The sequence below is a fragment of the Tiliqua scincoides genome, chromosome 9 (assembly GCF_035046505.1).
Source record: "Tiliqua scincoides isolate rTilSci1 chromosome 9, rTilSci1.hap2, whole genome shotgun sequence".
Classification (NCBI taxonomy): domain Eukaryota; kingdom Metazoa; phylum Chordata; class Lepidosauria; order Squamata; family Scincidae; genus Tiliqua; species Tiliqua scincoides.
The window spans coordinates 16334080-16360679 of NC_089829.1; the positions used below are offsets into that span (position 1 = coordinate 16334080).

At 47.6% G+C, this 26600-nt stretch overlaps 1 protein-coding gene across 1 annotated transcript; it reads right to left on the minus strand.

The window, feature by feature from the left end:
• Positions 1-432: 432 nt before the first annotated feature.
• Positions 433-25523, minus strand: LOC136659950 (fatty acyl-CoA hydrolase precursor, medium chain-like). The gene is made up of 14 exons (XM_066636834.1): positions 25304-25523; positions 22840-23044; positions 21521-21665; positions 19515-19648; positions 14130-14283; positions 11392-11496; positions 9952-10056; positions 9436-9471; positions 8293-8433; positions 8104-8184; positions 7293-7440; positions 5816-5944; positions 2641-2713; positions 433-1053 (listed from the first exon to the last, which is right to left on the minus strand). The coding sequence occupies exons 1-14, from the start codon at positions 25377-25379 to the stop codon at positions 876-878; spliced, it is 1710 nt and encodes a 569-aa protein (XP_066492931.1). The 5' UTR covers positions 25380-25523; the 3' UTR covers positions 433-875.
• Between the last annotated feature and the right edge of the window lie 1077 nt (positions 25524-26600).

Below are 26600 nucleotides of genomic sequence, written 5' to 3' on the forward strand. Positions count from 1 at the left end.
GTTAGGATATGGTGTTGATCCATCATACCTCACTTTCCTGCTTTGGTCACTCTGCTAGCAGAATTGCTCTGGTGTTTGAGTGATGCCTGAGCTATGTTCCTGTGGAGTTTTTCCAGTGTGGCGCCTGTCAGCAGGCAGGCTTGTATGCTGGTGGGGCTGTCATTGCACCAGTATATAGAGAGAGATGCTGGCCTATCTCAAGGATAGGAGTGGGCTGTTCATTTTTGTCTGTACCATGTGTAAAGACCATCTACTTGGCCCTGAGGAAGACACTTAGTGAGCAGCCTTCATAAATTAATGAACAGGTAGCTTTTTTTTCATAAATTCAGTAATTGCTTTTGAGCACTAGGCTGGGGGAAGGTGGAGGTGGCAGCCGCTTTGTTCTTCTACTACAAAACACAAGTACTTAAAAAAAATTACATGTCACAACTGTAAGAGAAAGGTCTGTCTTTATGTGTATCTGGGGCTGTAGTTTACATTGCTGGTTAGGTTCTGAAGGGAAGCACAGTCAGTTTTTGCAGGACCACAGAGCTGGTCTGCTATCAAAGCACCCCAGCCACCATTCAAAAGGCTTAGGCCCCCCAACCCAGCTTTCTGCAAAACAGCTCAGCCTCAGAAAAGAAAGGGAGGGTCTTTTCTTTTTGACAATGCAGCCAATTCAGAGATTAGAATCTGTCACTGAGACTACCTGGCATTAGGAAGGCAGAGCAGAAGAGAACCCGGCCTCCTGGAGGTGTTTCTATTTTGCCTTGTGACCAACTAACAGGCAGTCAACTGATCAATATCCTAACCTCAGAAGACCATTCCCTGCTTGGACCAAAAAACCATGTTCCCTTGGACAGCAGCAAGAAGTAGACTCTGCACAGTGGAAGGATTTATAACTCTGTGTGTTTTCTTTGGCTTTCAGCTAATTTTTCTGGCAGGGTCTTGGTCCAAAAGACAACCTGTTCCTCTCTCAGTTTCTGTGACACTTTTTGCTTTAATCCAATTTCCAAGTACTCTTCGTTCCTGTCGTACTTAGGCCAGGTCACCAGGCCATCACCATTGGGGTTCCTAGAGACAGAAAATCCCAGAATTAGTTTGCCATTACATTGGTCTTGTTGACCCTTAATGTTGCACTAGGGAAGTAGTAAAAGAGGCACAACATTAGAAGAGAGGCCTCATAGCAGGTTCTTCCCAGCAAGTGGAAGAGTCCATCTTGGCATCACGACTAGCAACACAAACACAGCTCAACAAAAGGCACTGTTCTAACAGCACTCTGGCCAATCACCCCCATCACCTCTGCCATGCTGAGGACAGGAGAGAGGGCTGTAGCACAATGACAGAGTATGTGCTTTGAATGCAGAAGGAAAACAATCCCTGGATCTCCATGCTGGGCTGGGAAAATGGAGTGACAGCACAGGAACTGTGCCACTCAACGTAAACATAGTTTACAAGTGTGTTGCTGTCAGCTTCCACCAGCAGGGGGAATTTGTCATTTGATAAAAATGTGGGTTGCTCCCTCTGTTCCTAGACCTTAGCAGAGCCACTGCCAGTCTGTGTCAAGCATACCAAGCTGGATAGAACAAAGGTCTGACTCAGCAGGTGGCAGTATTTCTGTAAGGCCACATCTGGAGTGTTGTGGATAGTTCTGGTTGCAACACCTCAGCGAGGATATAGTAGAACTAAGGAAGGTGCAGAAGAAAGTGATCAAAATGATTAGTGGGCCACCTTCCTTATGAGGAAAGGCTACAGCATTTGGGGCTCTTCAGTCTAGAAAGAAGGCACCTGAGGGGGCACATCAGTGAGAGATATAAAATTATGCATGGGATGGATAGAGCGATGTTCTTTTCCCCTCACACACAATATCAGAACCAGCGGACAAATTGTGTCAGAACAGAGAAACAAAAATATTTCTTTATACAGCATGTGATTAATCTGTGGAACTCCTTGCCACAGGATGTGGTGATGGCACTTGGCCTAGGTGTCTTGAAAAGGGGACTGGATAGATTGATTGAGAAAAAATCCATCACAAGTTACAAGCCATGATGGCTATGTGCAACCTGCTTCCAGAAGTAGGTTATCTCTGAATGCCAGAGCCAAGGGACTGGCAACAGGATACAGGTCTCTTGTTATCTTGAGTGCTACCAGGGGTCTGTGCTTTGGAGGCTGGGGCCAGGGAGTGAGAGGCAACACACACGTAGATAGCATTTTGTGTGGCTGGGTTAGGACACACTGACACACCAGTCAGCCAGGAGTGCACATGCTCCTCAGCCATACAGAATCACAAACAAGATTCTTGATGCAATCATACGTGAGATCGCATCAAGGTGGCCATTTCAAAGGGCAGTATTTTATCAAACCACACATACATCATTCCAGAGAGGGGACATGGTAGGACTGAAGGGACCAAAGCCTCAGTAAAATGCACAAGCTTCAGTTCCAGAATTAATTCTGGAAATATTCTAGGAAATTTCCTGGGAAGAAAGTTATATTGGAATGAAGGTAGCATAAAATGCACCTCAAAGCAAATTTCTGCAATAGTCAAGGAACAACATGGAGAAATTCTGCTCACCTCTATGAGATAATGGCCACTTTGAAAATAGAATAAATGCTCTTTACTACATTGCTGTGCCTTTATATCAGTGTTCTACAACTCACCCATTGCGAGCAAAATTAGCCCAGTATTTCATAACTGTTCTGCTAAGTTTTTTCTCTTCTTCAGGAGAATTAACTGCAGGCAAGACAAAAAAATTCAGCATCAGCAAAGTTACAGATTTTGGCTAGTTGTTCTTTTTTTTAAAAAAAAACTATTACAAAACAAGGATTCAAGAGGACTAGCCTGATAGCTGCTGGGACCTATTCTTTTCCGAAGAATGGGACAAAGCCCTAGAGCAGTGTTTCTCAACATTTTTCCTTAGCCGTACCACTTCACATGGCCCACGTAATCGAAGTACCACTGGAAATAACTGGCAATGACATCACTGCCAGTTACTTCTGAATGGGGGGGGGCAGTTGCAATGCAGTGAACACCAGTAAGAGCCTATGGGTAGACGGGCAGGCATTTTGAGTGCAGAAAAGCATGCCTCCTGCTGCTGTTATGTTGTGTTCCTGGTCTTGCTGCTGGGCAGCAGGTGTCTAGAGGTCTTGCAAGTACCACCAGACACCACCTCAAGTACCACTGGTGCTATCTGTGCCACTGGTTGAGAAACACAGCTTTAGAGTCATTCAGAGTTAACGAAATGCATCCCCAGGTAATCCTGCTTGTCCCCCTGTACTCTGCCATTCTCCAGCCCACTGCATGACGTCAAGTGGGCAGGCTGTGAGACCTGTTCACTGGTGGGGTGCTCCCATCCCATCTCCAAGTTTTTCAGGGTCTTTTTAAAGCCATCTGCAGCCAACTCTTGACTTGTACTCTGCCCCTTTGTTCAATCCTGTTATTCTTTGTAACGTGTAGATAGACTCCCAGAATGCGTGGGTTACTTGTGCAAAGATTAACCTCCCTCTGTTCACTGGGGCCTGTGCCTACCAATTGGGCATCCAAACTCATCTGTGTAGGTGAATGGGTGGGATGGAGAAAAGGAATTAAGGAGCGTGGCCTCACTGAGCAACAACAGTTTAGATCTGGGTATGTATGTATTGGCAACCTTCAGTCTCGAAAGACTATGGTATCGCGCTCTGAAAGGTGGTTCTGGCACAGCGTCTAGTGTGGCTGAAAAGGCCAATCCGGGAGTGACAATCCCTTCCACACCGGGAGCAAGTGCAGTCTGTCCCTGGTCTGTCTCCCTGGCTATGGGCCTTCCTTCTTTGCCTCTTAGCCTCAGACTGTTGGCAAAGTGTCTCTTCAAACTGGGAAAGGCCATGCTGCACAGCCTGCCTCCAAGCGGGCCGCTCAGAGGCCAGGGTTTCCCACTTGTTGAGGTCCATCCCTAAGGCCTTCAGATCCCTCTTGCAGATGTCCTTGTATCGCAGCTGTGGTCTACCTGTAGGGCGCTTTCCTTGCACGAGTTCTCCATAGAGGAGATCCTTTGGGATCCGGCCATCATCCATTCTCACGACATGACCAAGCCAACGCAGGCGTCTCTGTTTCAGCAGTGAATACATGCTAGGGATTCCAGCACGTTCCAGGACTGTGTTGTTTGGAACTTTGTCCTGCCAGGTGATGCCGAGGATGCGTCGGAGGCAGCGCATGTGGAAAGCACTCAGTTTCCTCTCCTGTTGTGGGCGAAGAGTCCATGACTCGCTGCAGTACAGAAGTGTACTCAGGACGCAAGCTCTGTAGACCTGGATCTTGGTATGTTCCGTCAGCTTCTTGTTGGACCAGACTCTCTTTGTGAGTCTGGAAAACGTGGTAGCTGCTTTACCGATGCGCCTGTTTAGCTCGGCATCGAGAGAATGAGTGTCGGAGATCGTTGAGCCAAGGTACACAAAGTCATGGACAACCTCCAGTTCATGCTCAGAGATTGTAATGCAGGGAGGTGAGTCCACATCCTGAACCATGACCTGTGTTTTCTTCAGGCTGATTGTCAGTCCAAAATCTTGGCAGGCCTTGCTAAAACGATCCATGAGCTGCTGGAGATCTTTGGCAGAGTGGGTAGTGACAGCTGCATCGTCGGCAAAGAGGAAGTCACGCAGACATTTCAGCTGGACTTTGGATTTTGCTCTCAGTCTGGAGAGGTTGAAGAGCTTTCCGTCTGATCTGGTCCGGAGATAGATGCCTTCTGTTGCAGTTCCAAAGGCCTGCTTCAGCAGGACAGCGAAGAAAATCCCAAACAGGGTTGGTGCAAGAACACAGCCCTGCTTCACTCCGCTTCGGATGTCAAAAGGGTCTGATGTGGAGCCATCGAAGACAACAGTGCCCTTCATGTCCTTGTGGAAGGATCTGATGATGCTGAGGAGCCTGGGTGGACATCCAATCTTGGGGAGAATCTTGAAGAGGCCGTCTCTGCTGACCAGGTCGAAAGCCTTTGTGAGATCTATGAAGGCTATAAAGAGTGGCTGTCGTTGTTCCCTGCATTTCTCCTGCAGTTGTCTAAGGGAGAATACCATATCAGTGGTGGACCTGTTGGCTCGGAATCCACACTGCGATTCTGGATAGACGCTCTCTGCAAGTACCTGGAGCCTCTTTAGTACAACTCGGGCAAACAGCTTTCCTACAACGCTAAGGAGAGAGATGCCGCGGTAGTTGTTGCAGTCACCCCTGTCACCTTTGTTCTTGTACAGCGTGATGATGTTTGCATCCCTCATGTCTTGAGGTACTCCACCTTCTCTCCAGCAGAGACAGAGGATTTCATGCAGCTCAGTGACGATGATCTCTTTGCAGCATTTTAGGACTTCAGCAGGGATGCTGTCTTTTCCAGGTGCCTTGCCAAAGGCAAGGGAGTCCAGGGCCACGTGAAGTTCTTCTAGGGTTGGTTCACTGTCAAGCTCTTCCAGCACAGGCAGGCACTCAATGTTGTTCAGTGCTTCTTCAGTGACTACATTTAGATCTGGGTAACAACCAGTTATTTAGTACCCATTTCTCTCTGTCTTCCCCATTTTAAGCTCATCTCCAACTCTTCTCGATTGCTTTTCTGCCTGCTGCAAATGGTTGACTAAGGACTCCTAAAGTCCAAGGAGGCAGGTGGGTTGACCGTGAGCTTAGCTGCTGAGCTCCTGCAGCTCCACTTCCATCACAGCAACTGTCACTTGTGCCATCACAATGTTAAGGTTTGACCGATATAACGCCGTTCATGTAGACCTGGGCCAATCTATGCCCTGGACCTCCTGTTGGCACGTCACCCTGGCTGACAGCAAAATAGGATAATTCAAACAGAGCTCTGATAAGTCAGAATACCTAAGAAGGGCTTCCCAAAGACAAAGCCGATTTCATCACCATGATCTGCTCTCACATAGTCTGGTCTGAAGCTTGCGTATGAACTTGGCCCATGCTGGAATTCGTACACATAGACTGGGTAGCTGGCATCTGCGAAAGGAAGAGAGGCAGGTGAGCCCACCCCAAAGGTAACTGGCAGCCCAGTGCCATCATGAAGGCGGAACCTGCTAGTTACAGCCTCAAAGCCTGCATGGTTGGAGTCCAGTTCAACAGGGAGCTCAGAAGGCTGGCCTCCATACACAGTGGGGCAGGGGCATGTTCTAAGTGAAGGAACTCTTCACAATACCCCATAGCCATGTACTTCCAATCACCAAGAGCTGGTCACCCCAATTTCAAGTAGGGAGATGCTGACTGCATGGCTTGCTTCTCCCCCCACTTCCTGAATGACAGCTGCAAATGAGGATTTTGTTGGCCAGGAACTCAGTAGGTCACCTTGGGCAAGATACTCCCCATCACAGCTTCAACATTCCATCGACAATACAGGGATAATAATACTTCCCTACCTTATGGGGTTGTTGTAAAGACATCAACATAATACACTTGAAGGTGGTACCCAAGCGCTCAGTCTCTCTTTCCCTCCCTCTCTGGCCTGTTTTCTTTCTGCCTCGGGTTTGCTTGTTTCCTTTTCTTCCTCCAGCTTCTTTGTTTGCCTCTGTTCTCCCCACACCTCCCCTGCCCTCCTCTACTTGTGCTCACTCTTTTTCCTCTACCTTTCTCTCACCAACCCTCATTCTCTCCCTCCTCCCCCCATCCCTGACTTTTAGCACTGACCATGATCCTTATTCCAGCCAGCATTGTTATCTCCACCCTCACCCCACTCTCAGCCTTTTGGAAAGCCAGGGTCCAGGGGGAAGAAGGAAGTGAGGGAACACTAGGGAACAGGGGGGAGAGACAGAGTGCCACTGCTCTCTCCCTACTGCTTCCTCCACTGTGTGTATGTACATGGAGGTCAAAGGGCTACAGGGTGAAAGCCACACTCTTCCTGGCTATGCTGAATTAGTGCCCACCCCAGATGGACCAAGAGTGAATGAAGGAACCACCTGGCTACTGGTCCACTGTCCCTTGCCCAGAATAGAGCCATTTGGTTCTTGCGTCAGTCCCACTCTAGGTCCACCTTTGGGACTAGATTCGGCTGACTTGGGCATGCTGGGGCTGCAGCCTGGGTGATACACTTGAGCCATAGAGCTCAGTCTGCCAGCTTTGCAGGAAAAGTAGAGCTCTGATGTGTGCAGGATGCCGGGTGCCAGAGCATGCCAGCTGGGAGCCCCAGTTCAAGCTGCCAGCTTTGCCCTTTGGACTTCTCACTTGACAGACAGATTCTCTGCCGAGCACTTGAACTCTAGTGTCTCATCCTAGCCTATCCTGATCGCTCAGATCTAATGGATTTCATGACAGCTGAGGAAGACCCCCACCAGCTTTGGTGGCAGTGGCAGCTCACCTCTATGATATCTGGCTGTCTGAATGGCTGGAGCAACAAATAGCACATCTCCCCACATGTCGAATAGTTGGTTTCTGAGTTGAAGAGGATCTGTGAAATCCTTCAGATATTCATCAGCAATGATCCAGGCATCTTTAGGACTCATACCCTGAAATGGACAATCAAGGCATGGAGCATTATCTGTCATGTTACATCATCATCTACCAATTGTGAACCAAGCTGGCTGAGAGCCCATCCGTTTGCAAGCAAAATGAGACCACCTGGAAATAAGGTTGTGATTTCTGCATACTTGGGGGGACGACTATGTACATCCACACATTTGTACATTTAAAAAAAGCCACTAATGTTAAATCCCTCCCAAACAGCTTGCTCAGTGGCCTTCAGGAACAAAGGATGTGGCTGTGAATGCTGGGCAGGGAAGGGGGGATAAGGTGGGTCTGCTTGAATATTGAACAGCTGGAGGCGAGAATTAGGGCCGGCTGGTCAGCCACATTTTGCTGCAGGGCCTCTTCCCTCATCTGTAGCCTACTTGTGAATTCAGGTGGTTGAATGTTTCTCTGTATGCATGAGAGAAACATTCCATGGAGCCAGTGGTTTCAACATGCTCAGGGGACAAAGAAGGACAATTTAAATATATATATTTCAAAAACCCAAATAGTTCTTTCAGCTTCCAATGGTGGTGGATGGACAGGCTGGAGGGGGGCTCATCCATTCACTGCCCCTCTAGGGGTGGTGCTCCACACAAACATTTCAGGGGGTCTCATGGGTGGGCCAGTCCTGCCATAAATCAATCCAAGTCTCGTCCTCTTACCGTGAACTGCTCTGAGCTGCGTATCACGGAAATCACTGTCTCCCTCTCAAGGCCATTTGCGAACTTTGGAATCTTCAGAAACTAAAGAAAATGAAGACCAGTAAATTCTGGGTGTGAAGAGGGTCTGTATGAGCTACGAGGCAGCAGGCTGAAGATAAACATCAAATAAAAGCAAAATGCAGGTCTTACGCTTGGAATAATCCAACCCGACTCGTGGTTATTGACACCTATGATGTGGGGAACATTGCTGATCTTTTTTCCCTTCAGGAGTTCTTTTGGGGCTTTTGGAAGAAATACACCATCAACAACTGCAGGGAAAAATACAGTGTGCTGAAGGAAAAAAGTAGAAAGCAAAAATAACCAGTTAGATGTGTATTTTGCCTGCCAACCACATTTGAGAATACAGTAGCAGTCTCCCAGTTTATCAGACCAGAGGTTTCTCCCTAATCATAACCTGCACTTTTTTGGGATTCACTTTTCACTGTCTCCCCGCAGCTGTGCGGCAGTTTAAGTTCATCCCACCAAACATTTCAAATTATACAAATTAGTCTGCATCAGTCCACTTTTCCTTCTTTCTAATTTATTCTTTTCATTCCATTCACCTTTTTATTTCTCATGCTCTGAGAATGTTTTCTGTTGAAACGTGGTACAGGCATCATCATCAACAAAAACAACCACCTCTTTCCTGGAAAGAGGGTTTGGGAAGGGATCACAGGTTGCTGAGGCCAATTCACTGATCAACATATTCCGATTGTATATCAGACACCTGGACAGGGTCACCAACTCTTGCCAAGACAAGGCTGTTCCTGAGAAGAGCTGTTAAGCATTCCACAGAAGATTTGGCCCACACAGCTGATGGTTTTCCCAAAACATCCAGGCCCCCCTCTCTTAAGAACAAGCCCATGTGACTCCCAAATTGTTGGTAAAACAGTAATGGTCTCTTCCTCCCCTTCCATCTATCCTTCTTCCCTATTATGCTTTCCAGATAAGGCCTTCCCTCTTGTGACTCTAGAGTTCTTTTCACCAAACTCAATTACATGCTCACTCAGCTAATTTGAGAGCACCTTGAAAAGCTGCAAATTGTTTGCTGGAAATTTTACAGATGAACAAGCCTAGAGCTACTGGAAGCCAAGGCTCACCCAAGTTAACAGAACGGTGCCCAATCAATTCCATATCATAAGTTCACATATTCAACAATATATCAAACATCCTTTTTGCCAGTAGCATTGCTAGGTGGGTGCGGACCACACTGGGTGACGCTCACAGGGGGGTGACACCACTACTCCCCAAAATTTTTAAGATCTTGGTATTTTCGAATAATGCATCACTCACTTCTTCATCGCTGCTAAGATGCATTGTGGTGAAATCCTGTAAACATGGAGATAGGGAGAAAATAGGAATCGGATTTAGGCATAGGCTTAAGACACACACAGGGTCAACATGCACAGGACATGAAATGCCTCACTGGCCCCAACATCATTGGACAACAGCAGCCTGATCAGTGTCATCTCTGGATCAAGACCACAGTGGGGAGTATAGGGGAAGCTCTTAATTCTATCTCACCATAGTCCCAATCCAGGCCACACACTTTCATGCACTATTTGTCCCCCTAAGCAATGATGTGCCCTGTTTGTCTACAATTCACTGTGCTTTGCTGATTCCAGGCAGCTGTGCCCCAGCCTGGCTACAATACCAGAGAAGCACTGAGGGAGCAGGAGCCACACTCTCTTGTGAAAGTGTGAAAAGTGGGTCTCTTCCCTCCACACCCCCAATTCATAGGCTAATGGGACAAGCGCATGATTAACAAGTACTGAGGTTCCCCTCTAGTTGGCTCTCCAGAACACTTACCATTTTGTGATTAGTATCAAAAATCTCTTCCTCTGTCTTCTCCTTGAGACATCGAACCATCTCGGCTGATGAGGATGTCTGACAGCCAGCAGTCTCAGCAATTTTCTGCAGTCAAGAAGAACAGGTGAGTCTTGGGTTCCACCTCAAGCTTGAAGGCCAAAGTAGATGCTACTAGGATAATCATGCTATTGTCCATCACATGGGCCTCATTTTTTAATGGGAAATAGCTGAGGGAATCCCCATGGATTGGGAGGGTTTCTTGAAACTCTTCACTCACATGCCCTGATCCTGACACAGATGCTATTTACCCTGGGAGGGAGGGAAACTGCCTCTCGCACAAATGCAATTTTCCTTCCAGGGAGGAAATCCCCTCTAGTTGGGTCCTGCAGAGGTAGGCTGCAGATGTTGGCTCCTTGGAAATGACAGAAGCCACATCCTGGCTATTATGAGCATTTCAGCGGAACCACTGCCCTGGAGCAAGTTCCCAATGAGCTTCTTTGATTTTGTCATTTGCAAAAACTCAATGATGCAGATGATTTTGGCTCCTTGTTGCCTTGATAGTTTGTTTTGTTGTTCTGCTACAAAGTTCTACAGCTAGAATGAAAAGAGCCACCAGCATCATTAAGATCAGCATAAAATCACGTAAGAAATGCAGAAATCAAGTATCAGTTGGAATGCAAAGGGTTTTAGAGCTCCTCTAATGGCAAAAGATAGGGAGCCTGCCAGACCTTCTGGAGGAGGAAATACCACCAAAACTATGGGGTTTTGGCCAGGAGCCTCCAGGAAAAAGAGCATTGTGGGGATCTGTGCTCCACTGCCCCTTGCTGTGAGCAGCTTGAGGCTGCAGATTCAAAAGTTCCCTGGGTGAGCTATCAGGTTTTCCAGGTTGAATTGGGTGGCCTATTGGGTTCTCCTGTTGCAGGACAGCTTTCAAATCAGATGCAAGGGAGCAGCAACAAGATACAGGTATCATGCTGTCTTGAGTGCTCCCTGAGGCACTGTGAGATACAGGAAGCTGTACTAGATGGGCCCCTGGCCTGACCCAGCAGGTCTCTTCTTATGTAAAGCTGCCAGATCAGGTTTCCCAGTTTGGTCAAAACCCTTCTGATCTTGCCTGTCAGGCTGCAGTGGTGTTCCCTTAAGCAAGTGCCTGCCTGAATAACAAACACTCCCTCCCCTCCCCCCCCCCCAACACACAGAGAGAAGAGCTCATGTCTCTGCAACTTCAGCTTTGGTCTCTTTGCTCCCCTCTCAGATATTACCAATACCTGCTGCAGACACACACAGGACTTCCTTGCCCCCCTCCCACCCCTTAGCTTTTCTCCCAGCTTCCACTCTTTTCTGCATATGGGAGCCAAAATGAGATGTCCTTACTAACCCTTCAAGAACCTTCACGATCCAGAACCTGTGATGTTACAGTGGATTGCTCCAAACCTTTACCTTGGCCAGCTTTTCTGGATGGTCATCTATAAAAGCCTCCATGAGCACAACCCCACTTTCTGAGATGGCTTTGTGGAACAAGCCCTTTGATAGCGGAGATAAAACCTGCAAAGAGAGGACATGAACAAATACAGTCAGGGCCTTTCCTCACTAACTCCATGGGCATCATCCAGCAATGTTGACACTGTGCACTAAGGAATCCAGCAGGTCTTCCAAAGATGAGCAGGGATTCTCTAACAAGGAAGCCAAACAGCTAGGAGAATTATTCTAAAAGCAAACTGGTCCATCACAATTAACAGGAATCTGCAGGTGCAGGAAGGTGAAGGGTGGGTGCCCAGGGCCCAATTAAGGGGGGCAAGGGGCAAGCTACCAAGTGTGCAGCATACAAGCATGACCCCAAATCATCTGCAGTGCTCTTCTTCTTTACTTCCTCTTTTACCACTTTGGGTGTCATGGGACATACAAAGTTCTGGTTCTTACACTTCTAGTGACCTCTTCCAGCCTTATTTGATGTCATTTGCGGACCTACCATTAGGTCCAACGGGGCAAATGCCCCAGGTGCAAACCACTAGGATCCCGCAGAATGATGAGGTTGGAAACTGTGCTTCCGGTTTCCTAGAAGCACAGTTTATAGCATCAGGGAACCTCCGAGAGGTTTCCCCGATGCAGGTGCAGCTCACACGAGACTCTGTGAGCCTCAGGTGAATGGGGGACACACAAATTTTTGCGTGGGGGCGGGAGTGGTGACGGCGGCAGCCCATGAGGGGGCGCCATTGCCATGGGCACAGGGCTGGGGAAGTCCGCTGCTGTTTGATGTTGTTGCAATGTATCTTTGATGTTGTCTCTCCATCATCCTCTGGGTCTGTCTCACACTCTTTACCCTTCTTCTCTCTTAATGTATGCCTTTTATGGTATAGAATCCCAAGACACTCTCTCTAGGTGAGCAAACCACTTTATTTGCTGCCTTTGTATACAATACACGAGTGAATTGGTGCTGTTGGTGCTATTCTATAATGTAGAATTCTATAATATAGAATTGGTATGCAGTGCTCTGTGGCCCCTAAAGACAGACCATTTGAAAACTGCCACAGCTGTGGCTTGCACACCCAACAAAGTGACACTGAGCCTGACAGTCTCATAGCAACACAAGATGATCTTGCCAATACAAACTGCTTGGAAAAACAAACACTTGGTTTGCAATCCTTATTTTGCCACATGAGTGGGAACTGGACCTTGCCCAAACTAGATCCAGAAAGTATGAAGTGGAGAAGAGCCTCTAACAGGGGTAAAACACAAATAAAAGGGAAGGGCCTTAAAAAATGTTCAGATGAAGGGCACAGCTTCCCAACTCCTTAGATGGCAATTCTGAAATACTCCCTTGAAGTTTTCCCTGAGCAGGTTTCATGAGGCTGGGGTCATGCTTACATGAGCTGACTGCATGAGTCGGGCCCCCTCCCCTCGAATTGCCATGCTGCCAGGATTGCATGCCACTTTCAGGGGCGAGTCCATGCAATGGGACCCCATCTATGCTGTTGGCTCATTTAAATTTGCTCCCAGTCATGAGGGAGCCACTCATGGAAAAGCACCTCTGCTCTTTGGTGGGGAGCAGAGCCACTCAGTTAGGCTCACTTCACTGCCTCTCATCACTGCCTTCGCAGCCTCTCTTCACTGCATAGCCCGCTAGGGTCCCAGTGCGAATCTCTGAGACAAAGACGATAAACGCTACAGAAAATAGTTGTGAAAAGACAGGCCAAGCAGTCCACCTTAATGGCAGATGGCCCAGTCTGACTCAGCTGAGCCCCTTTCATATGAAACTTACCCAGAAGTTCCTGTAAGAAGAATGGAGACAACAGGAACCAAAAATGAGGCTTTAATTTTCTGAGCAGAGAACAACTATCCTCATCAGATGTCCATCATCATCATCAGAAGAAAACCCATTTACCATATATACTGCTTTCCAACAGAAACATTCACCAAGCAAATGGGATTCTGGATAACAAAGGACAGCTGCTCTTCCTACTCTCAACGCAAAAGAGGTGCCCCCACTTTCAAAGGGGCCTCCCTCTCGGCTCAGAGGTAATCTGTTCCCTGCTCCCATGAGACTCAACATCAGAATACAGCTGCACTGTGGGTTCTTTTAACTTTATGATGCAGTGTAGTTCAGAGAAAGGATATAGTGGTAAAGACTTATTTGTCATCCAAAGTCCTCAGGTTTTTCTAATTGGTTGCATTAGGTCCATTGATAGACATTTTGTAAAAATGCAACATTTAAATGAAAACACCTCTGAGGTGTTCTTCAGTTTTATAGATTTACGAGCTAGATCAGGGGTCTCCAAACCCCAGCCCGGGGGCCAGATGCGGCCCGCAGCAAGCCTCTTTCCGGCCCGTGGCCAACCTCTTGTCCCCTGAAAGTCTCTGGCGCACTCAACTGAACATGACCAGAACTGTGCTCTGATTATGTCTGGAGGGTGTTCTGAGGGCCAGAGAGGTTGAATGAATGAATTCATTTATTCACTCATCTAAGTTCCATCTCTAATTTATTTATTTAGATTGTTTTTCCGGCCCTCCACACCACTCCAGATATTTGATGGGCCCTCTGGCCAAAAGGTTTGGAGACCCCTGAGCTAGAAAAACAATTGAGTGCACTGTACAGCTGCCTTGTGGTTCGTCAGCACAGCCTGGAAAATCAAATGAATTGTATCAACAACATTCAATACTTCCTCTCATTCTGAACCTACAAGGGCAGAAGTGCAAAATCCACCCGCGGACTCCCCAAACACGGTCACCGATCCTGGATCTCCTCGAAAGTCTGCAATGTTCTCTTGGACCCACTGGAGAGCAGCCACTTGATCCAGGAAGCCCCAGTTTCCTGGAGAATGGGCATCGCCAGTACTGCAAGGAGAGGGAATAACAGGAGCTAATTATTGGGGACTGGAGACCCGATTCTATGGTGTCAGCACCGGCCCTGCGCCAGTGTAAAGCATGCCTGTGACACTCTGTCCCAGGCAGGCTCAGGTGCTGGCTTAGCAGGAGCCTGCACTGAGCCAATGCTGGAAAGAGGCTGGTCGCATGCTTCCTGGTGCTCCAGGTAAGCGCTGGGCAGTGGAGTAGTAAGTTGGGGTGGTGGAAAGATGTTCCAGAGTGGGGGGAGGGCAGGGAGAAGATGGGGCGGGAAGGGAGTGGGATGGAGTGAAGTGGAACTGGCAGAAAGGCTCCAACACAGGGCTACTTTACTCTGTGTTGGCTAAATTATGGGACCTCTTCCCTTACCCAGGGGAGGGCGACAAATGTCCCCTTCCTCCCCCCCAGGAAATGCCGGGAGCCACCAGCAGCTGCCCAGTGTCCACTGGATGCAGCGGCAGCCATTTCTCTTATCTTTGCATGAGGTCAGAGGAATGCTGAGGGCAGTAACCTTTCTTGCCTGGTAACAAGGACACTATAATCAACAAGATTTAATGCAGCTAAAGAAGAACCACTTAGAAAAATGGTATATGTGACTTTAGTGACCTCAAGGATTGCATAATCCTGTCAGGAGACCTTGGACCTGGCCTCCTGATTGGTTGGTCACTGCTCTAGAGTTACAAGAAACACCCGAAGGGGAGGGGTTTTATTTGGCTTTTTGGAGAAATTTAGAGAGCACCTCCACGTTGCTGTGGCCAGTTCCAGCATGGATGTGCCATCTTGCCAAACTTGGGAGAACAGGTGAAACAATGCTCTTACTATGCTCAGACAGCTAATAGCTTGTAAGCAATAGGTTCAGTACGTTTTAGGAGTCTTGGTTTATTGCCTTAGTGTGTGTTAAGTCTCTGTGGGTCTTTACCACATCTTATGACTTTCCTTAATCCATTTTTGGCTGGCCCACAAATGTACACATTTGGCCCGTATATGCTGCGTATATGCAATGTTGGAGAGAAATGGCTTAAAGCAGGGATTCCCAAATTCCTCCAAGGATCTCCACTTAGAAAACTGGAAATGAGCTCCAATAGTCGATCAGAGCTCACTGCTGCAGCGGGGATGCTCACAGAGGAGACTGCAAGCCTCTAGGTCCCTCCAGGAGGCTTCACAAGTCCCCCCACCCTGGTATGTTCACATGCACCTGGGTCCCTGCAGTGCTGCAATCACTGTAGTGCCAACGTGGCACCCATTCCTGGGCCACTCCCCTTAAGGGGGAATGGCGCACTCCCATTTCCTGTAGGTTGTGACCCACCACTTTGGGAACCACTGCCTTAAGCTACAAGCTGGTCTTTTGTGAGTATTGGGAACTCAATACTCAATTGGGAGTATTGGGTTAAGTTTATGGCTTTGGCTAGGTCCCTGTAAGGAGGGCCAATTATAGCTTGTGTAGTTGTAGTTAGCAAGGAGACCATTTCAACTCCCCTGAGGCTGTCCCTGTCTGGCTGTTAAAATCAGGGTGATGGCAATAAAGTAATCACGAAGGGCTTTAAAGCCCTTCGAGAAGAGGTGCCTTTGTCACACTGTTGTAAATTACTAAGGACATGCTCTGTTTTATACCCATGTTTATGATTCATCGAAAAACAAGTGGCCAGGGCTCCTTGTGTGATTTTTAGCTAGGGGCACTGGCTATTAAGGAACACACATCCTTGTGCCATTGTAACTGTGCCACAGCCGTATGTTTACGGCAGTCCGCATGGTCCCCTGGTGATTTCTAGCATGTGTGGGTGAAGTCTTGCTAGACTTCCACACACACACTCGAGTGTTTGAATTACCACCACCACCTTTCTTCCGGAGCTTATCCAGCCAGACATTACTGGGCTCCCACAGGATGAGTGACCTTCCAAAGATGCGGTCCATATTCTTAAACTTGAGCCATGCTAGTAGTTTATCAATCATGCTCCTTTTCCCGAAGGCACCTCAGTCACTCCTGCCTGTCTGGTCACTCCTGCTCTGAGCATGTGACACCCTCGAGTTTGGATGATCATAGCTGGCCTTTCCAGGGGCTGTTCAGAGCCCTGTGCCAGTCCTCTGCAGCATACAGTTGAGGGAAGGCCCTGGAAGTTACAAGTTGTATGTAGCCATTATGCTGAACCAAAATATTTTAGATTCAAATACATCTCACAAAGAAGACTTATGAGAGAGAGCATTTGGGATATCAGAATTTGTATGAGCCAAATGTTATGTTATGTTAGAGGGATGTTAGCATGTTCACAAGCACAGTTGCCAAAGAGAAGATATGAGAAGAGTTTAGATCCATTTTACCCAGAAGCCTTAGAGGAAGGACTACACGCTAGGAGTCCTCAAGGAAAAGTCTGTTAGGAAGGAAACAAGGATACATCCTAATTGCTCTTTTATAAGAACAAAATTAAATGAGAAGTATAATAAGTAAAGGAAATGGGTAAAGAAGAAATAAAAGAATGTTAGGAAATGTTAGGGAATAAATAGGTAAAATCAAATGAACTCTGTGTCACCCTTCAGAGTCAGAGCTAGCCTAACACAGAGAGGTCCCAGATAGATAAACAGAGGTAGTTAATTGCTTAAGCAATAAACCAATTTGACACAATCAAGATAACAGCAATTTGTTGTCAAGCTAACTAGGTAAAATTTATAGTCAAGCTGAAGCTTCAAAGAATCCCCTTGACAGATTTATGACATCTGAGCTCTAACTGCTTGCTGCTCTAATCCCCCCCTCCTTCATCTGCAATTCCAAGACAGTATTGAGCAGAGAAGGGGAAAACACACAGAAGAGCACATTGGATTATTTTAAAAGCCAAAAGACATTGTTAAACCAAAATAAAGTTTAAAATAATGTATTTACAGAGAAACAGTGTAACATCTAAGAGTTAGGCTGCAGAAGGAAGGCCTACATTTAGACAGAGAGAGCCTTTCATGAAACAGTAGCAAATTAGCCAGAGCAATAACAGTAGATAGAGAGTGACAGATTCTGCTACCAGCAGAAGTGTTTTGTTTGGGTAAAAGTTGTAAAATAATTAGTAGGAGAGATCAGAGGTCAACAGAAGCCACATGAAGTCCACAAATGAAAATGCAGCTTCTAAACAGTGATTCAGACGCTCAAGCACCAAATAGGGACTTTAAAAGCTGTTCTAAAGTCATTTAAAGGAAAGTAGCACATATAATATTACAAAATTTATTGCTTGTAAACTCAGAAGTTAGCAAGTATATTCTTTGCTGAATATTAGTTAAATTAATAAGGGAAAACCAAAGTTAAAAGGATTTAAGTCTGCCTTAGAGTGAGGCTTGCAAAATAAAGGCAGTACAGCTAATGTGGAACGTGGAATTCTTATCTAAGCGGGAATATTTCAAATTTGACAACTAACTAAAATGCCCAGACTTTCCTAGGCGCCAGAATAGATAGTGAATTTAAGAATATTTCTAGTAATGAGAATAATTAATCTTGGTAAGCACAGACTCATTAACAGGGAGTCTGTTCAAACTCAAAGTTGGCAGAATCCGATAAGGAAGAAGCATCAGGAATGTAGGAGAGAGAGGCCTCCAGCTAGAGATTTCTCTTGAAAATGCAACTTGTATCAGAGAAGAGAGAGATTTTACAGAAATTAGAAATCCTATAATAACTTCTTGTAGGAAAAAGTTACAAAATAATTAAAATTAGATTAGAAGAGAAGATTAAATACTGAATAAAATAAGTATAAACATGGATTAAAATAAATGAATTATTACCAGATTAGTGTAATTGGGAAAATTAAGATAGAGGCACACTGCCCCCTTTTGAAATAGTATTGACATTGCAGAAAGGGGAGGAGTTCTCCAAAATGGCGACTACAGTAACCAGAGATATTTAATATATGCTCCAGATATGGCAATAGCCAATGGAAAAACCCCCATATCCGACATCATAGGCTCTAACAAATGTGATTGGAGTTTTCTCGAGACAAAGAACCCACAGGTATATATGGTCACACCCAGCAGGGAATGTTGCTTTTTCTCTGGGACACTGAGAGACCACAGCTCTCTGTGTTTCCCATTTTGAACCACCAAGAGAAGCCCATTGCTGGCAATGAATAAAGACTTGGAAATCACCACAATTTCAGTCTGCTGAGTTTGTTTTGAACCCTAAAGACACCGTGCAACACAGTGGGTAACTGTTGGAGCTGATGGTGGAGGAGGGTGAGTGAACTTTCTGGCCTCCCCCCCTTCCCAAATGTATCAGTCATTCCTCCCACTGGGTTCCAGACGCTATGTCCAACTTCTAGGGTAAGGGAGAGGGAGATGCACATTAGCTTCTTAGCATCCCTTCTGAAAAGACCTGCAGTGAAAGCACATCTGTTCCATGGTACCAGTGCTTTGCTACTGTACCCACCTCACTAGACTTGGGCACACTCAGCTTCCAATTCTGCGAGACATGAGAATCTGACTGAGAGTTGTTCCGTTCCAGAGAGTTAGGGCAGTTGGTAGATCACTGCTCTTGCACAGAGAAGACCGGGGTTTAATTCCTGCTCACTGGGTAATCTATGACCAGTCTAGCCAACCTCACAGGGTTGTCAGAGAAAATGGAAGCAGGAAGACTCACTATACTTCTCCGAGCTTCACCGGCATTCCTGGAGGGGCCAAGGGGAGGTATGCCCTGGGGCACCACCCCACAGGGGGATGTGCCATGACCCTTCCCCACACCATCTTTTTTTTTACTGGGTCTGTTTTTGAGGCCCTAGAAGGCCTTTTAAGGGCTGGGGAGGCTGCCTGTGACCTCCCTGGCCTCTAGAAGACCTTCTGAGACCTTCCAAATGCCGAAAAACAGGTTTGCAATTGCTGAGATCCATGGAGGAAGAGAAGGATCCAGTTGCGACAAACATTCACGTGGGCTGAAAAGTACCAGAAGACACTTCTGGGCAAGAGGCAGCCTCCCAGGCTGAGGACACAGAGCAGTAGCTTCTGCTCCGTCAGATGCCATCAGGAAACAAACGCTGGGAAAAGGCACCCTAGCGACAGAAAACCACCCATACCAATGGCTCAGCCCGCTTTGGTCTCCCCACCTGATGGGGTTTCCTAAAGTGAATCTGCACAAGTGGACTGAGCGGATGGGATGCACTCCCAGAGCACACCCATTCCCTGAAAGAAGCACCAGGGGGTGCTAAGAATTGTCCTGGGCAGTCCCTCTACTCCCCCCCCCCAAGTTCTGTTTTACGCCTTACCTGTAAAAGCCAAGGATGCCTAACCGGTACTGAATCACCACCACGACTACATCTTCAAAAGCAGCCAGTTCAGACCCATCGAATTGGGAGGCTGCCCCCACCAACAGCCCTCCTCCATGGATCCAAACCATCACCTGAAACCAGAAGAGAAAATGTTATACATGTTCTTGTACCTGCCGGGGGCAGCACAAACACAGTGGCAAACTTTGCCCCTTGTGTATGGATACATACATGAAATCCCACTCCTGTCTTCCCCACAATCTACATTTATCTGCTTGGGGAGAAATACTTCCTCTGACTGCTGCAGAAAAAGATTAATGTGGAAAAAAGTTGAAAAAAGAAAGCGCAGCAACTGTTACCCTGCACATGCCCGACCTCTTCTGATCTCAGAAGCTAAGCAGGGTCAGGTCTGGTTAGTACTGGGATGGGAGACTGCCTGGGAATACTGGGTGCTGTAGGCTTATACCATAGTCTTTCGAGACTGAAGGTTGCCAACCATGGCAAGAGATGACGAAGAAGAAAGAGAAAAGGCTCCCACCAAGGTCCAGCAGCCTAACGCTCAGACCCAGAGCATGTTTGCTCTGAAAAGCCTGAAACAAATAAAACAAGAAAGATCAGAGAAGGACAGAGAGGAGAAAGGAGGGGAATGTAGACAAAGGGTTAAAAGTGGGGAAAACAGAGACTAAAAGATATGGATGGAGAAGGAAAACCAGAAATAGGCAGAATAAAGGGAGGAGAGAGAGAGAGAGAGAGAGAGAAGCAAGGGACAGATTGAAGCAGTTGCACAGCTGAGGGGCAGTCACAGGGGTTGCAGGACTCCGGTTGGCACTCTTCTGGGGATAGGAATGCTGCCCCCACCACGGTACTTCCACTGTCATAAATCCCTCCACCCAAAAGCCCAATCCTGAACAGGACTAGACTGTCAATTAACTACGGGTGCAAACCTAACCAACTTTCCAGCACTGGCATAGCTGTACCAGTGGGGCATCCTGCAGTTGGGGGGCAGTCATGGAGGCCTCCTCAAGGTAAGGCAATGTTTGTTCCCTTACCTCGCAGTTGCATTACCTTGGTGCTGAAATTTGGTTAGGGTTGCACCCTATGTTAAATTCTGACCCTTTTGTCTGCCTAGGCCAGGCTGACAGGAAATTCACTGTATTGTTGCATCTCTTGCCCTGCCAAAACTATTGTGGATTCTATTCTTAATTAGAACCCTGGTGTTCAGCTTTCCCTTGGGAGAAGGTGGTTTTCTCAACAATCTCTCCTCCCCCCTCCCCAACCTGGTCTGTAGCCTGGAATGGTAGCAGTCTACCCAGGTTTCTACCCATTTGGCTGCTGGTCCTATAAAGGGAAAGTGGGTAGCAGGAAGGAGTGCGTGACAAGGAACTGCTCCCCTTGGTCAGCCTGCCTTCTCCCGAGACTCACTCTCCCCTCTTTGCTCTGACATGAGGTTTGATGATGTCATCAGATTCTCTGTGCGCATCAGTAGAAACAACTCAGCCTCCCCATCCCATACCTTTACTTAGACAGACAGGTTTGACTGGCCAGTTGGTAGGTGCATGCCAATCTTAGGAGGAAACTTGGCTACCCTGACATAGGGTTTTCAAATCTAGGACAAAGTCTACTGCAGGAGGGTGCCCCAGCATCTTTTAGCTGCTGGACCAACACAGAAGGTTTTGAAAGGGGAAATGGGGCATTCCTCACAGGAGGGATGCAAGGAGCCTGGCAATTAGTCTGTTTTTACAGTCCAGGACAGGCAGCAAACATCTCCAGATGTATCGTGGCCCAGGTGGGCTGGATTTAACTAGGTGGATCATGGGGGGGGGGAAGGTTCTGGATTAAGTTCAGACCACTTGGCTGAGAAGATTAAGAGCTGCTGAAGCAAAAACAAGATCTTCCTGAAATTATTGTATTGGCAACCTTCAGTCTCGAAAGACTATGGTATCGCGCTCTGAAAGGTGGTTCAAAGGTGGTTCCTGAAATAACAAGGTGACAATGGGTGTACTTACTGGTAACTTAGCTTTCTTGTCAGAGTGGGCTGGTGTGTAGATGTTTAAATACAAACAATCCTCAGAGACTTCCATGGGGATCTTTTCCTTTGTCATCAAAACAGCCTCAAGCTCAGCTTGTCCAAGCACCCGATCCTGCAGGCACCTTCAGGCAAGGCAAACCACAAGAACAAAGCCAGGAAAGCTGACTCAGTGCAGCAGGAGGAGCAAACCATCTCACACTTTCCCTCCAACAAACTGCTATCAAGAAAGCTCCTGTGTAAGCTACCCAAAAGTGAACCAGTGAAGCCAACCATCTGATCTGGAGAGAAACAGATCATGCACCTGGTCTTTCCATGCATCCTCAGTAATTGTGACTAGGACACAGGCAATCCCAGAAAGGTGAAACCAAACAGGGGAGGTACCCCCATCCAGTGTGAGCCCAATGACCAGAGTCCCCCAGTATGGAAGCTGTTTGCCAAAGAAGTGGCCAGGGAGCTGTGGCCAGGCTAAGCCCAACTCCTTTGCCCCATACACACATGAAACCTTGGAGAACCGGGAGATGGTGCGGGGATGTAACTCTGCTGTGGCCTGACTGTAACAGACTGGTGAGTTTTCAAAAATAAAAATAGTTTATTTGAAAGAAAAGGGGAAAGGAGAAAATTAGGCAAGACCCAGGTAGTCAAGAGCAGGCAGGTGGAATGAGAGGCTCCTTGAGCGAGCTCCTTGAAGTCCTTGAGCTGTACCTACTAAAATTTCTTCTTCTATACACTGGTTAAAGGTACAGGCACTCTGTCCTCCATTCTATCTGGTCACCCTTGGTCCAAGGCAGTCACTTCCAGGTTCTCCCAGGAGGAGGGGGTGCTTGCTCTCCCAGAAAGAGGGGGTGCTTGTGGAGGCTCCCCTTTGTAGGAGAAGGAATGGGGGCATAAAACTGCCAGCACCTCCTCATTATCTGGGGTGAAGCCTGAGGGGCAGTCATGTCTCCCCCTTGTTGTAGCACCTGGGGCAGAAGCCCCTCAGGTTCCACCCTAGTTATGCCTCTGCTGGCAGGAACCATAAACCCAGCCTCCATCAACTCTCCTTAGTAACTATCAGGAGACAGGAACGTTGAGTTGACCATACCTGGGATGGAAATGGAAATGGGCTGAAGCTCCAGACCTTTCCAGGAGCTAGCAGTGTCCCTGCCACTGCTATGCCTGCCTGCTGCAGCCAGCTCAACTGGCACAATGGAGAACCTCCTGCCCTTTGCTTCAAGCAAAGCAGCGTGTCCCTGTGGTCAGTTTCCCTAACATCTTCATGGCCTGAGGGATCCCTGAACAGTTCTGCTCCCAACTCACATGGGTGGGAAGGACGTTGCGTCTCTGAGATCGTTCCACGGCTCTGCTGGCTGAGGTGGGGAAAACCGCAGAGGTCCAACTGGCGGCTTCGCATAGGGAACCTTGAGGAAAACATCAACGTCTCTCTCTGCACCGCTGGCTCTGATGCGCTGGCCCCGGAGCCTCCCATTTTTGGTAAGCACTTCTGGCGGAGTGGGAGCTTGGTCTGTGCAGGGAAGAACAAGGCATGTGTCATAACAGGCTGAGTCTGAGAAACTGTGTTGCTTCTGCAGACATACCAGCGGTTGAAGGTCAAGCATATCACTGTGGCTTAGGTGCAATGTGGCACTCTGGTGTGAGAGGCAGATACTGCCCCTGGAAAAGTCTCATAAGATTGAAACCGTGAGAGGGCCTCACAAGACTGAAGAAGGCACAAGATGTCCTTGGAATCCAGGCCACCCCCCAGCACCCTGTGTGGGTAGCAAATCCAGATGATATAGAAAATGGAAGATCCCAGGAAATTTCTGGGCCCCCTTCTTTGGCCTCCCACTCCTTTGACCCTGGGCCCAGGTATAAATTACAGCACCCCTTTACCCCCCTCTCATGGGTACTGACAGCAGGGCTTTATCTAAAGCAGTGGTTCTCACACATTTAGCACCAGGACCCACTTTTTAGAATGAGAATCTGTCAGAAGTGATGTCATGACCAGAAGTGACATCATCAAACAGGAAGATTTATAACCATCCTAGACTGCAATCTTACTCACACTTACCCAGGAGAAAGTTCCATTTACTATCATTTGTAAAAGAATATACATAGTAGCTTGTTAAAAGTACAGGTCTGTAACATGTCCATAAATGTGCATACCTACTCAGAAGTAAGCCCTATTTTGTTCAGTGGGCTTTACTCCCAGGAAAGTGTGCATAAGTGCAGTGGCTTAACTAGGTCATTTGACACCCAGGGCCCATAAATTTTTGTCACCCCATACAACATAATTAATTTTTTAAGTGATGTCATGGCTGGAAGTTACATCATCAAGCAAATTAAAATAAATAATTATAAATAATTAAATTAAAAGAAAAACAAATAATTAAATAAGGGGAAACCAGCACTTATCCACCATGTGAATTTCCTCTGTAGCCTGCTTGCAATAACACCCCTACCACCAAAAAAAGTCAATGAGATTTTCAGCCCTATCCAGTTCAATTTAAGTTCTTATACTTCAGGCATATCAATATAAAGACCCACCTACCTTTACAAGTCTAAAATAGAAAACATTCACCTTACCAAGCCTCTATCTTATTCTTTTTAGGGGGGGGGGGCACACTGCCTTCTGGAGCATTTGTTGAGCTACAGTTCCATCAGATCAGGACCATGCTGGTGGTCATTCCCTTTTGCCTGAACTGACTGCAAGCCAAGGCACGTTTGCTTACTCATGAGTAAACGCTTAGTTTCTCTTTCCATAGGGCTCAATACATTGGTCAGCTTGGGGGGGGCTTCCTTCTCCGGTGTTTTTGGGGGGCTGCATTCATTGGATCAGGACCATTCTGGTGTCATTGGATTACTCTCAGCCTGCCCTTTCTGACGGACTAAGGCAAGTTCACCTACTTGAGAGTAAATGGCTTAGTTTCACTTTCCATAGGGATCCATGCATTTTTTGTTTTCTGGTTTTTTGGCCATAACTTCTGATAGAATGGAGATATTTATTTCGGTTTTCTCATCGCATTATGCTGGAAATTCCACATCCAACGGTATATGACGTGATGGAGCTATTCCTAACCACCACGATGTTAGCAATTTTGGGAACTTGTGGTGTCACCCCACGCAAGGCTGGTATCCAGGGCGGACTGTCCCCCTCACCTCTTGCTAGCTATGCCACTGCATAGGCCTAAGAACAGAAGGCTGCAGAGCATGCCTGGGTGGTAAAGTAGCTCAGCTGTGTGCCCAGAAGGCTCCTCCTTGGCCGCCGGGAGCACTGATTTGTTCAGTGACTATTTGTCACTATTTTGCTTTCCATGTGGTTGGCTTGAGACCACGGTGCCATGTGGCTGGCACCCTGGGCTGACGGTGTAAAAGGTTGCCAGGCCAGAGGAGTGGGGATGGATAAAATCCCCAGGGCCAGGCCTTCCAGGCTGGCCCAGACACTGGCAGAACAAACTATACAAAAAGATAAATTTGTTACAAAACAAATGCAGCTACCTCAACCTCAGCCTGTCCAAGGCTGCATTTCTACTACAGCTTTAATCCACTTTCTGTGCTCCAATTCAGTGCCCAATTGGGGTAATTGCTACTACCCAAATGTATTTAGGAAAGGGGGAGGCAATCTTGCCCTGGGCCCTATGCCAGCCTTCAGCAGCCCTGGAGTTTGTGCCTTTTGAGCAACAAGTTTCCTGTTCCACCGTTCTTCATTTCCTGAGTGCCAGTGGCACCCCCCTCAACCCCTTGCTAGTTCTGCATCTGCTCCCCTCCCAGCTGCCACTCTTACCTTCAGCTGCCAAAGGCAGGGCCCAGCTGACCAAGATCAGAAGGAGCAAGTGCCTCACCACACTGCTCCTTGCCATCTTCAATCCACTCTCCGGCTGCAGGCACACAAACAGGGTGTTATAAATATCCTGGGATAGAGCAAAGGTTAGCTAAAGAAAATGAAGGGGTTGGGCTGCAGGAGAGCAAAGAGCTCTACTCCCAGAAAAAGGGAAGGGGTGGTTGAGCACCCAGCCACTTGGGCAACCCACAGCTCCACCTCCTGCAGTGTTTTCAGCCAGGGAAGGCATGTTGCATGGCCCAGGCAAAATTTAACCCTCCCTGTGCACAGCTGCCAGAGACACCCAAGAGGAGCATCAAGGCAGTTGCACAAGAGTTGTTTGTGGCTAACATAACCATCTGAAACAGCCACATTGCTCTCCTACTAACCACATGGGAAGGGTCCCCAAAAGTTCCTAGAACACTGGATTGTAGAGGTACACCAGAGTTTTAGGAGCTTCCCTACATGGTCTAACATCACATGATTCAGAAACATCTTGCAGGTTAACAGCCTGGAAATTAGCCAAGAGCCACAGGCCTTCAGCCCCAGGTGCAAAGGTAAACCCACCCTCCCCTTGTTGGTACCCAGACTGGGCAGGTCCCTCTTCTTTCCTCAAGTATCCAATGGAATCACAGGTAAGAGTGAGCAAAATGGATTTCCCAGCAGGAACTAAGGAGTGCAAGTTTTGCATGGGAGGGGGTGCCTGAGAATGAATCTCAGGGCAGCTAAGTTGCAATACCAGGAAATCAAGCAGCTCTGTCCTTTTGCAAATACAGGCTTGCTTATTCAGGCTGAGGGCTCAGTGCCAGGTTGAGCTGCCAAGAGACAGCTCAAAAGGAGGCCCAGGGGCCAGGGCAAGAGCAGTGCAGCCTCTACCTGTGTTAAAGTTGAGGAATCAAACCAGACTCAGCAGCTTCCTAGAACTAGGTGGAAGGCCAAGGCTCCTTGAGTCATGAGCATTTGAAGCAGTTGCAGGGCCACCATTGCTTCTGCTGTTCTTTAGCCTGTGGCAGCTGCTAAAGCATCAGGTGTGAGCTGGTGGGCAGCCAAGATGGGGCTCTTGGCTACTGTGCAGCTACCCACAGGAGCCTTTCTTGCCCCTCCCATGTTGTGCTTCTGCTCCTTTTGTAGCTCCCCACAAGACTCATCACATGGCAGTGGGGTGAACTGACAAGTCTTCTGCCAGGAGGGGGCAAAGAGAGGATTGTTGTGGACAGTCTGACCCAACCTCTGGGGCTTGTGATGTGGTCTACTGGTGAGG

Coding starts and splice junctions, on each gene's coding strand:
- LOC136659950 (XM_066636834.1), bottom strand. CDS start 25,379: ATGGCAAGGAGCAGTGTGGTGAGGCACTTGCTCCTTCTGATCTTGGTC. Junction 11,497..14,129: donor GATTTTGCACTTCTGCCCTT/GTAGGTTCAGAA, acceptor CTCTCTTTGCAG/GTTTTATCTCCGCTATCAAA. Junction 5,945..7,292: donor GACAGCCAGATATCATAGAG/GTGAGCTGCCAC, acceptor TTCCTTTCGCAG/ATGCCAGCTACCCAGTCTAT.